The sequence below is a fragment of the Pseudophryne corroboree genome, chromosome 10 (assembly GCF_028390025.1).
Source record: "Pseudophryne corroboree isolate aPseCor3 chromosome 10, aPseCor3.hap2, whole genome shotgun sequence".
Classification (NCBI taxonomy): domain Eukaryota; kingdom Metazoa; phylum Chordata; class Amphibia; order Anura; family Myobatrachidae; genus Pseudophryne; species Pseudophryne corroboree.
The window spans coordinates 285,337,297-285,350,062 of NC_086453.1; the positions used below are offsets into that span (position 1 = coordinate 285,337,297).

General features: G+C 44.4%; 1 protein-coding gene across 1 annotated transcript; it reads left to right on the forward strand.

The window, feature by feature from the left end:
- The first annotated feature begins 11,180 nt into the window (after window positions 1–11,180).
- Window positions 11,181–12,122, forward strand: LOC134965302 (olfactory receptor 5V1-like). Its single transcript, XM_063941779.1, has one exon. It carries the CDS (start codon window positions 11,181–11,183, stop codon window positions 12,120–12,122), a length of 942 nt encoding a protein of 313 aa, XP_063797849.1.
- Window positions 12,123–12,766: the final 644 nt, after the last annotated feature.

A 12,766-nucleotide genomic window follows, 5' to 3' on the forward strand; every position in this document is an offset into this window, starting at 1 on the left:
AAGGCAATAGAAAATAGGAGTGGGGAAAGCGGGCAGCCCTGGCGTGTGCCCTTTTCTATAATGAAGGGGTCAGATAGGAAGCCATTGCATGAGATCTGAGTGGCTGGGGTTGAATATAATATATGAATGATGCGGAGAAAGGCCTCTGCGAAGTGAAAGCGATGGAGAGTGACATAAAGGTGCGGCCATTCGACAAGGTCAAAGGCCTTCTCTGCATCGAGGGATAGGATAGCATTGCCGGAGGGGGATATAGAATCTTGGCAGGCATAAATTGCTGCAAAAATCTTCCACACATTGACCACCGAATGTGGGGAAGAATATGTTTGAGACGATCAGCCAAAATCTTAGCTAATAGTTTGTAGTCAAGATTGAGCAGGGATATCGGGCAGTAGGAGCCCGGGAGGGATAGATCTTTGCCAGGTTTGGGAAGTAGTTTGAGAATAGCTGAGTTAAAATGGGGAGGAGGGGCGTCAGCTTACAATAATGAGTTGAACACGGCAACGAGAACTTCATCAATTTTTGGGAGGAGGAGTTTATAAAATTTGCCACTGTAACCGTCTGGGCCTGGTGCTTTGTTAGGTTTCAGCTGTTTAATTGCCTGCTGAACCTCGTCTAGGGTGATTGGGGCTTGAAGCAGAGAGGCCATATCTTCTGAATGGGAAGGGAAGGGCAGAGCGTCCCAGAATGAGGAAGAGTGGAATGTGCAGAGACATGAGTAGGAGAAGGGGATGGGGAGAGGGGCAAAGTGTGAGCTGGGGAAAGAGACGGGATAGAGGGGGCCTGCGGGGATTCGGCAGGTAGTGTTGAAGTGTAGAGATGAGAGTAATAAGTCTGCATAATATGGGCAATTTGTTTGTTCGTAGTAGTCAGCATGCCCTGTTGTGTGTGAAGGGGGTGGACAACAGCGGGGAGAAAGAGCCTTGGAGCAAGTTAGAAAGTAAGTGACCAGATTAATTGCCAAGGCGATGGAATCTGTGGTGGATTGAGAGGAGGTATCTATCGCCCATCTTAGTCAAGAATTTATCGAAATGAGTCTTGGAGAGTAGATAGGCTTGTTTCGTGACAGGGGAGGGGGCCAATTTGTATGTCTGAAAAGCTTTGGACAGAGAATTCTGGAGTGATAGGTAATGCGCAGAGAATTTCTTGTTAGAAGCAGCAGTAAATGAAATAATCGCCCCTCTAAGTACCGCCTTTGCTGACATCCAAAACAAAGAAGGATCTAGCGAAATATGTGCAGAATTGTTTGTAAAGAAGTCATCCCATGCAGCGTCTTGGAAGGATTTAAATGTAGAAGAGCGACAAAGTCTTGATGGGAATTTCCATAATTTAGTTGAACCTTGTTCATCAGGGAAATGAATAGTAGGGGAAACCAAAGCATGGTCAGAAAGTGAAATAGGAGCAATAGTGCAGTCAGTGACTTGAGGGAACAAAGCATGAGAAACAAAAAGGTAGTCAATGCGGGAGAGGGAGCCATGCGCCGCTGAGAGCAAGTATAATCCCTATCAGTTGGGTGCAGAGCGCGCCATAAATCCACAACCTGTAGAGTTGAGGAGAAAAGGGAGATACCTACCTTTAGGAGGGAGGGGGGGGGGGGGGGGGGCAGTGACCTATCCATCAGCTGGGAAGAAACTAAATTAAAATCGCCTCCAATGATGAGATTGTCACCCATGTAAGGGGTAAAAATGGTAATTAGCTGTTGGAAATATGACCTAGAGTAAGGGGCGGTGCATAGATATTAGCTAGCATAAATCGTTTGCTGAGCAGATCGACAGATACTACTACAAATCTACCATGGTCATCAGCGTGGACGTGTGCAATGTCAAAGATGAAGGAGCGACTTACCAGGATAACTACAACATGGGCCCTGGAATTGTAGGAAGAGGAAGACATCACAGACCATCCCAGCATACCCAGTTTTGCTGTTTCAGAAGGAGTCAGGTGTGTTTCCTGGAGAAATGCCACATCCACGCCGCTCTTCCGCAAATAGAACAGAAGTTTTCTCTGCTTCGCTGGGGAATTAATACCTCCAACATTCCACGTGGCGCAACGTAGACTAGGCATCACTCATGAAAACAGCTGAAAAAAGAATAATAAAATACAAAATGCAAGTAAAGGAGAAGAAAGGCCTCCAGTACAAAATCCCAATAAAGTATGTCAGTAGCCAACTTTGTTGTAGAGCATGAAGAAGTACAGGGGGGAGGTAAGAAAAAGGGGTTGGTGGGAGACCAGCAAGAGGAGAGAGGAAAAAGCAGTGGAAATAGAAGGCGACTAATCGCAAGCGGTTGGTGCCGAACTTCCTATACACAAAAAACAGAGTAACAGAACAATCATTAAACACATCCGGCGGGGAAGGGTAGATCCGTTCCCTCCCCCCAGACATTAAAGAAATAATGGTGAGGCCGGGGGACATCCACAGTGAGTGGTGCAGTGAATATACAGAAAAAAACATGCATGTCGTAAAATCAGGAAAATCCCGTAAGCATACGCACAAACAAGAATAACAAACATTAAATGGGTGAACTGGTATTGAAGTATGAGTAGGAGGTGGGTGTGTGAAACGCCTGAATAATCAAATATGGAGAGTGGAGAAAAAAAAACATTAGCACATTAGAAAGTCCGGAAAACTGCAGGAGAAAATGCTGCCAGTAGCAAAAGACATTCATTTGCAGAGTCGGAGATGTCAGTATCTTTGGCTTGGGAGAGCTCCTGGAGGTATGCCATAGCATCAGATGGGTTGGAGAAATCTTTGAATGAGGTACCCTCGTAAATGCGGAGCCTGGCGGGATACAGCAAGCCGAATTTGCGTCCCTCAGCTACGAGACGTGAACTCACAGGGGAAAAGGATTTCCTAGCCCTTGACGGCTCAGCAGAATAGTCCTGAAAAATATGTAGCTTGTGACCTTCCCATGATAGGGTTTCGGCCTTATGGGAAGCCGACCAGATTTCCATTTTATGCAGATAGTTCAAGCAGCGGAACAGAGTAACCCTGGGTCTCGGTCTGTTAGGGGGTCAGTGTTGGACCCACCCTTTGAACCCTCTCTATAACCATGTCTTGGCAAACCGCCTCTATGCCTAAGAGCGAGAAAGGGTGTTGGGACAAAATGGGCCAGAGCTGTCCCTTTAATAGACTCAGGGAGGCCAACCAGCCTAATGTTATTACGCAGCAATCTGTTTTCAATGTCGTCGATATTGTTCCAAAGCAGATAATTTTCAGTAGTGAGGCGTTTTATAGAATGCTGCAGATCAACAACATCATGGGAGACAGCACCAATCTGATCTTCATTAACAGTTAGTACATAATAATAGTCAGATAATACGGAGATCTTAGTTGCGTATATCTGCAGATATAGGGTTAAGCCCCCAGGCCGATCGACAAGGCTTCTCCGTCACTGGGGGTCCCTAATACTAGGTATGGGCCTGGTGTGCAGGACCCCACGATGTCGGCACAGGTCGGCCACCCCAGGTCAGCACACAGGTGAGAATTAATAGGGGTTAATAAGAAGCACAGAAGTGCTATGTAAGTGGTGTGATTAAAATAATATATACAAAGTGATAGGAAAAATAATAAGTGTTAATAAAGTGTTAGGGTGTGCCGACCTGAAGCAGCCCAGCCATACCGACACAGGGGCCACCGCACCCCACACCCACCCCATAAATAATTACAAATATATCTGCGTTAAATTCCCAGTGTAAGGCCACATGGTAATGGCACCTACAGCATCTGAGAGCCAGCTTACCTGGGGATACCCCTGGCTTCCCCTATGGCACTTCTGGAGTCAGCAATCCCTCCTAATGCTGACCCATTTATGCCTCTCTATATACAATACACAAAGTGGAAAGCTGCTCAATCAGATTGTAATGTCACTCAGGTGCTAAAAGGGGAGGGGTAATTCTGTGTAGGAAAAAAACTGTGTTCCCTAATGCACACCGAGTGAATAATATTACTACATAATAATAGTCAGATAATACGGAGATCTTAGTTGCGTATATCTGCAGATATAGGGTTCAGCCCCCAGGCCGATCGACAAGGCTTCTCCGTCACTGGGGGTCCCTAATACTAGGTATGGGCCTGGGGTGCAGGACCCCACGATGTCGGCACAGGTCGGCCACCCCAGGTCAGCACACAGGTGAGAATTAATAGGGGTTAATAAGAAGCACAGAAGTGCTATGTAAGTGGTGTGATTTGGGACCCCCAGTGACGGAGAAGCCTTGTCGATCGGCCTGGGAGCTTAACCCTATATCTGCAGATATACGCAACTAAGATCTCCGTATTATCTGACTATTATTATGTAGTAATATTATTCACTCGGTGTGCATTAGGGAACACAGTTTTTTTCCTACACAGAATTACCCCTCCCCTTTTAGCACCTGAGTGACATTACAATCTGATTGAGCAGCTTTCCACTTTGTGTATTGTATATAGAGAGGCATAAATGGGTCAGCATTAGGAGGGATTGCTGACTCCAGAAGTGCCATAGGGGAAGCCAGGGGTATCCCCAGGTAAGCTGGCTCTCAGATGCTGTAGGTGCCATTACCATGTGGCCTTACACTGGGAATTTAACCCAGATATATTTGTAATTATTTATGGGGTGGGTGTGGGGTGCGGTGGCCCCTGTGTCGGTATGGCTGGGCTGCTTCAGGTCGGCACACCCTAACACTTTATTAACACTTATCACTTTGTATATATTATTTTAATCACACCACTTACATAGCACTTCTGTGCTTCTTATAAACCCCTATTAATTCTCACCTGTGTGCTGACCTGGGGTGGCCGACCTGTGCCGACATCGTGGGGTCCTGCACCCCAGACCCATACCTAGTATTAGGGACCCCCAGTGACGGAGAAGCCTTGTCGATCGGCCTGGGGGCTTAACCCTATATCTGCAGATATACGCAACTAAGATCTCCGTATTATCTGACTATTATTATGTAGTAATATTATTCACTCGGTGTGCATTAGGGATCACAGTTTTTTTCCTACACAGAATTACCCCTCCCCTTTTAGCACCTGAGTGACATTACAATCTGATTGAGCAGCTTTCCACTTTGTGTATTGTATATAGAGAGGCATAAATGGGTCAGCATTAGGAGGGATTGCTGACTCCAGAAGTGCCATAGGGGAAGCCAGGGGTATCCCCAGGTAAGCTGGCTCTCAGATGCTGTAGGTGCCATTACCATGTGGCCTTACACTGGGAATTTAACCCAGATATATTTGTAATTATTTATGGGGTGGGTGTGGGGTGCGGTGGCCCCTGTGTCGGTATGGCTGGGCTGCTTCAGGTCGGCACACCCTAACACTTTATTAACACTTATTATTTTTCCTATCACTTTGTATATATTATTTTAATCACACCACTTACATAGCACTTCTGTGCTTCTTATCAACCCCTATTAATTCTCACCTGTGTGCTGACCTGGGGTGGCCGACCTGTGCCGACATCGTGGGGTCCTGCACCCCAGGCCCATACCTAGTATTAGGGACCCCCAGTGACGGAGAAGCCTTGTCGATCGGCCTGGGGGCTTAACCCTATATCTGCAGATATACGCAACTAAGATCTCCGTATTATCTGACTATTATTATGTAGTAATATTATTCACTCTGTGTGCATTAGGGAACACAGTTTTTTTCCTACACAGAATTACCCCTCCCCTTTTAGCACCTGAGTGACATTACAATCTGATTGAGCAGCTTTCCACTTTGTGTATTGTATATAGAGAGGCATAAATGGGTCAGCATTAGGAGGGATTGCTGACTCCAGAAGTGCCATAGGGGAAGCCAGGGGTATCCCCAGGTAAGCTGGCTCTCAGATGCTGTAGGTGCCATTACCATGTGGCCTTACACTGGGAATTTAACCCAGATATATTTGTAATTATTTATGGGGTGGGTGTGGGGTGCGGTGGCCCCTGTGTCGGTATGGCTGGGCTGCTTCAGGTCGGCACACCCTAACACTTTATTAACACTTATTATTTTTCCTATCACTTTGTATATATTATTTTAATCACACCACTTACATAGCACTTCTGTGCTTCTTATTAACCCCTATTAATTCTCACCTGTGTGCTGACCTGGGGTGGCCGACCTGTGCCGACATCGTGGGGTCCTGCACCCCAGGCCCATACCTAGTATTAGGGACCCCCAGTGACGGAGAAGCCTTGTCGATCGGCCTGGGGGCTTAACCCTATATCTGCAGATATACGCAACTAAGATCTCCGTATTATCTGACTATTATTATGTAGTAATATTATTCACTCGGTGTGCATTAGGGAACACAGTTTTTTTCCTACACAGAATTACCCCTCCCCTTTTAGCACCTGAGTGACATTACAATCTGATTGAGCAGCTTTCTACTTTGTGTATTGTATATAGAGAGGCATAAATGGGTCAGCATTAGGAGGGATTGCTGACTCCAGAAGTGCCATAGGGGAAGCCAGGGGTATCCCCAGGTAAGCTGGCTCTCAGATGCTGTAGGTGCCATTACCATGTGGCCTTACACTGGGAATTTAACCCAGATATATTTGTAATTATTTATGGGGTGGGTGTGGGGTGCGGTAGCCCCTGTGTCGGTATGGCTGGGCTGCTTCAGGTCGGCACACCCTAACACTTTATTAACACTTATTATTTTTCCTATCACTTTGTATATATTATTTTAATCACACCACTTACATAGCACTTCTGTGCTTCTGATTAACCCCTATTAATTCTCACCTGTGTGCTGACCTGGGGTGGCCGACCTGTGCCGACATCGTGGGGTCCTGCACCCCAGGCCCATACCTAGTATTAGGGACCCCCAGTGACGGAGAAGCCTTGTCGATCGGCCTGGGGGCTTAACCCTATATCTGCAGATATACGCAACTAAGATCTCCGTATTATCTGACTATTATTATGTAGTAATATTATTCACTCGGTGTGCATTAGGGAACACAGTTTTTTTCCTACACAGAATTACCCCTCCCCTTTTAGCACCTGAGTGACATTACAATCTGATTGAGCAGCTTTCCACTTTGTGTACTTCATTAACAGTTACCCTGTGGTTCAATTGCTGTAACTGACCAGTGATATCAGCCACTGCTTTAGAAAGGAGAGGGGACATAGTGGCTGTAATAGCTTCCACTACCTCTCTGTATGTAATAGGGGTGCCACAGCCCAAACTCACATGCCCTCCAGAAGACGGTCCCTCAGCCGCGGGCTTCTTAGGGAGAGGGAGTGCGCTCTCAGCAGCGGTATCTGGCGCCATATTCCCTGCAGCGCGTCTCTTCTCCTGGCGTGGAGGCTGCGGTGGCTGCTGGTCTGACATAGGGAGCGACATCAGCAGGGCCAGAAAATAGCCCATCTGCAGCGTGTGGGGAGGCAGAGGCACTGTGGAGGGCTACGGGGCCAAAGCCTTGTAAAAGGTTATTGCAGGGGGGCCGGGAACGGAGTTCAGAAACGGAGCTCCTCACTCCATCAAGCTGCAACCGTAAGTCTCTCTTTTATGTTTTCAAGAAAAATCAACATATCATATATATATATTTATATATGATGTCCTGACGAAAATGTTGTATAAGCTACATTGAAACGTTGACCAGCTCCGTGACTCTGTTTTCTTTCCCCGCTGTGGGAGCCGTGAGTGCCGCCGACATTGTACACTATATATATATATATATATATATATACACACACAGTTCATACTGCAATACTACATACCATCCAGTGCCAGTGCTAGGGTGTTTTGTTCCCCCCTGCAAGCTATAAATTTGTGCCCTCCCACACTTTACAAAGTGGTGGCGTCACTTACACATAACGCCCCTAGTATTGGCGGCGCTTACACATAACGCCCTCAGGAGTAGCGCCGCTTACACATAATGCCCAAGTAGTAGTGCAGCTTACTCATAACACCCACAGAAGTGCAGCTTATTCATATTTTGCACAAACACACACACACACATACATACACACACACACACACACACACACACACACACACACACACACACTTTCTCACTCAAACTCCCTCCACTTACCTATCACAGTCTGGCTGGCCAGATCTGGAGCAGCACGTCTTCCTCTGTAGCAGTCTGCAATGCCAGTGTAGCTCTGCTCCCTCAGTCCTGTGTAGCTCCGTCCCCAGTCTGTGTAGCTCTGCCCCTTTTTTAATGCCCAACACTGACCCTATCGCGAGGGGGAGGGGAGGAGGCTTCATGCTGCCAGCATCGCTGCCTGTCATACAGTGTGACAGGCGCAGCAGCCGGCAGTAGCCAAGGGGACAGGGCGACGCAGCAGCAGGGATGCAGAGCAGGGAAAGCACCTCTCCAGCCAGATGCCTACCTGCCCTGCATCCCTTTGCTGAGCGGGTAGCGCAGGGCCTGCTAGCATCCAAATTAAAATTTGATAAAAACTGCTAAAATCATGTAAACACATTTCAGATCCAAAACCAAAACACTGGAGTTAGTTTTTTTCCCACCAAAACCAATACACTGCAATGATTTAGAACAAAAGCCAAAGTACATCTGTGCACATCTCTAGATTTAATATATATTCAAAATACATGAATGACCAAAGTAATTGGCTACATATACCACCTAAATGATAGGGATAGGATACCAATATCATTTATTTCTATGCCAAAATTAGGAAATATTGAATACATTTGGTGGCCTATTTAGAGTTCCATTTAAGGACCAGTTTAAGATGGAAAGTGCAGGTTTGCTCTAGGGATCAGTTGTGCTGATAGATAAATTCAGTCTCTGTAGATCACTATATCTTACTGTCCCTGGGCTGCAATATCTTACTGTCCCAGGGGGCTATCACTTACCTAACTGAAAAGTTTAAAAGATGGGATTCATTAGACTGTAACCCCTGGCAGCTTAGAACACAACTCAAATATGCCAACTAAATTTATGGTTCTTATTACTATCCACTTTTCAGCCTTGGTGAAAATGATTTTGTGATATTCATCTCTCATCTGCTCAGTTTGTAATAGGTCGTCAAAAGTAAAATTTAAATAGTTTATCATGAACTACTGTAAGAGTGAATGCTACATTCTACATTGTATCACTGGACATCACAGTTATTAAATTGGAAAATGGATCTGACAATCAGGAATGAGTAACGTTAGAGAGTTCCAAAGTCCTTCAACAACCACATCACACATCATGTCACCATCATTGTCCAAGGTTTGTTCATAAAGTCAGCAAAATGCATATTTACAGCATAGTGCCGAATGCCAAGGGAGAAATGGGAAATGGACCAGGAGGATTGTACGTATTGCCAGGGCTTTTGCACATCTGCAGAAATGCCTGTTCGTCTGAGAAAATTTGAATTTTGAAGAAAATTCCCTCAGTTTTATTCACCTCTGCTAAGAATCATTTGCCTGATGAAGAAGTCTGTGAAAGTAATGAGAGAGGCAAAATGTAACATCTACTACTGAACAGCACACCAGGAACAACTCTGCTTAGGCCCACACAGAGGTACCACAGAAAAGAGGAACCACTAACCTTTATTAAAGCAGAATGGACTGGACACTGTCTTCAGCTGGGTACACACTAAATGATATGCTCCATGAGTGATATTTCTGAACGGTTTCGCTTGAACTTCCCGGAGTCCCGGCCAAATGATATTGCGTGTAAACACTGAGCGATTTTTACAAACGACCAACGATATACAGGAGTCATCCTATACTAGGGTTTTTCAGCTACTGGGTGGGAATTTCATGGGGGTCGTTCGTCATTCATTGTTCGTAGCGTACACACTGGACGATATGCACCTTATCGTTAATGACATAGCCAAAACCTGCATGTACAGACGACAGAAGACCTCGCTAGCGACCCGCGGGAGCAGGCATCATTAATAAAATAGTGCATAAACACTGGACGATATTACAAACGATATCGCTCAGAAGGGTCAAAATGAGCGATAGCGTTTAAAATATCGCCTAGTGTGTACCCAGCTTTCCTGTCACTTGCGCTTAGTGAGATTTAGGGGCAGATGTACTAAGAGAGAGATAAAGTGGAGAAAGATAAAGTACCAACCAATCAGTTCTTAGCTGTCAACAGAGCCTCTCACAGAGCAGTTAGGAGCTGATTGGTTGGTACTTTATCTCTCTCCATTTTCTTTCATAGCTTTGATACATTTGTCCATTAGTGATTAGTCAGATGAATTTTGTGTTTTTTTTTTTCTTGAGTCTGATATACTGAATATTGAATTTTCTTTTTGTGTGTAAGCATTTGTGACTCCAGAAAAAAAAAACCTCAAAAAAGTATATAAATAATTGCATTACATACCAACATTTCAGGGCCGCAAGGAGCTCCTTGAAATAATTTAAAATACTTTTTTTTCAAAAATCCTTTGAGTGGTGTTCATGTTTTTCTCAGACTCTGGGCACATCAGTTATTTCCATTTCCATGTTAAAAAAGACACCAGGGTGTGTATAGCTTTTTCCCCAATATACTGTAAGTTCTTTTGTGTGCTGTATACAGACTGAATCACACAAGATACAAGTGTCGCATATCAAATTAATCAGTACAGTCTGCTGATGCATCCTTCCTAGTTGCATCACACTGTGACTACAACACATTTTCAGCAAAAAATCTGCCTGATGCTAGCAGAGTAGTGTATTGGGGCTAGATGTATGAGGACGCATCTGCAGATACACACATACTGTATATAGATGATAGATAGACAGATACATTTATATATATATATATATATATATATACACACAGAGTATATTATTTTTTTATTGATAGATTTGCGCCTAACGGTTGTATACAAAATTATATATAATAAAAAAGATGTTAATGATGTCAGAGTGATAAACAGCTGATTAGTGCTGCCTACCTCTATCAGTTTCTTGCTAGATCTACTGTACGTAGAGGGTGCTTATGCAAAAAACAATATGGTGGATCCCCTAATTAAAAGGGAACTAAGCCTTTGGAGATTTTATGTTCCAGGAATATTAGTGTTCATTTTTCTTGCCCTTATCTGCTTCTACAGATACTTCCACAAGTCAAGATGTTTATCCTGGTGCATCCACCTTACTGTGTGGGTTAAAGGGTGAAAAATTCTCGAATGCACTAACATAGTCAACTGTAGAAAGCATCAAACCTATAACCCCAATTGTGTAATATTATTTACATGTAGAAGGAACCGCCTCAGTCTTATGTAATACCAGAAATTAAGCATATTGCCAATTTCACTATTAATGGCATATAGCAACAAGACTTATTCGGATGATTTTATTCTTTTAGGATTTTCTGGGGGACAGCGTATATATTCACTTTTAATCTTAGTGATTTATATGATGATCGTTACTGGAAATCTAACTGTGTTTAGCATTATTCGGGTTGACCGTCATCTTCAGACACCAATGTACTTTTTCCTGAGTTGCCTATCCATATTAGATGTGTGTTACTCTACGGTCGCACTCCCGGCTATGCTGGTCAATGCTATAACGGGCAACAGGAGGATTTCCTTCAACAGGTGTTTTGCACAGCTCTATTTCTTTGTGCTGTTTGGAGGAGCGGAATGTCTTCTACTGGCTGCCATGGCCTATGACCGATACGTGGCTATATGTAACCCACTGCACTATCTGCTCATGATGAATAAGTTGTTCTGCTCATATTTCGTGGCAGGATGCTGGATCTGTGGCTCTTTGAATGCCATGTTTCACACATTGATGACTTTGAAACTGACCTTCTGTAGGGACAGTCAAATCCACCATTTCTACTGTGACGTTCTCCCCATGTTAGAAGCAGCTTGTAGTGATACAGACAGCAGCCAGGTGGTGCTGCATATCGTCACTGTTTTTCTGGGGGTGTCCCCTTTCCTACTTGTGCTTTACTCATACATACATATAATCTCCACTATACTGAAAATCCGCTCTTCTGCAGGTAGGCAGAAAGTCTTCTCCACATGTTCCTCCCACCTCATTGTTGTTACCATCTTTTACACAATGGGGGATTTCAACTACAATGGTCCAATTTCTGGAGATTCCTTTGTCATTGTCCAAGTGTCATCTCTTCTATACAATATTTTACCTCCATTATTGAATCCTTTCATTTACTGTTTGAGAAATGAAGAGGTGAGGAGCGCTTTGACAAAGGCAATTATTAGTATAAAAATTACTACGAGGGCGGGTCAATAAGTAAGGTAACAAGACCTCTCACATGTTTAATGTTCTCTATTTTATTCTAAACTAAAATATTCTCCAGGCCAGACCAGACCAGGTAGACCACTGCTTTATAATGTGCCTCATATCAGTCATACTGTCCCAACATCAGTTATAAGATGGTGGGCCTAGCGGAAACATGGTCAAACTTTGAGGTGCGTAGTGTGATCATATTTCTGCATCTAAAAGGCACATCAGCAGGTGAAATTCATTGTCAACTTGTCGAGTTATACAGTGATAACATCATGTCATGGAAACAGGTTTGGGTTTGGTGCACTGCTTTTGATAATGGCAGGGCAGAGGTTTAAGTGAGCATTGATCCAGATGGCCAAGCACGTTCACCACAGCCAGTGCACCAAACCCAAACCTGTTTCCATGACATGATGTTATCACTGTACACCTCAACAAATTGGCAAAGAATTTCAGCTTCTGATGTGCCCTATAGATGCAGAAATCTGATCACACTACGTATCTCAATACTTGATGTTTCTGCCAGCTCCACCATTTTACACCCGACGTCAGGACAGCATGCGTGCTCCCACGGATTGTTGTCGACCCGCTCTGTCGTCTACATGCAACTTAATTTGGATTTATCGTCCAAAACTGCTCGTCTGTCCGGC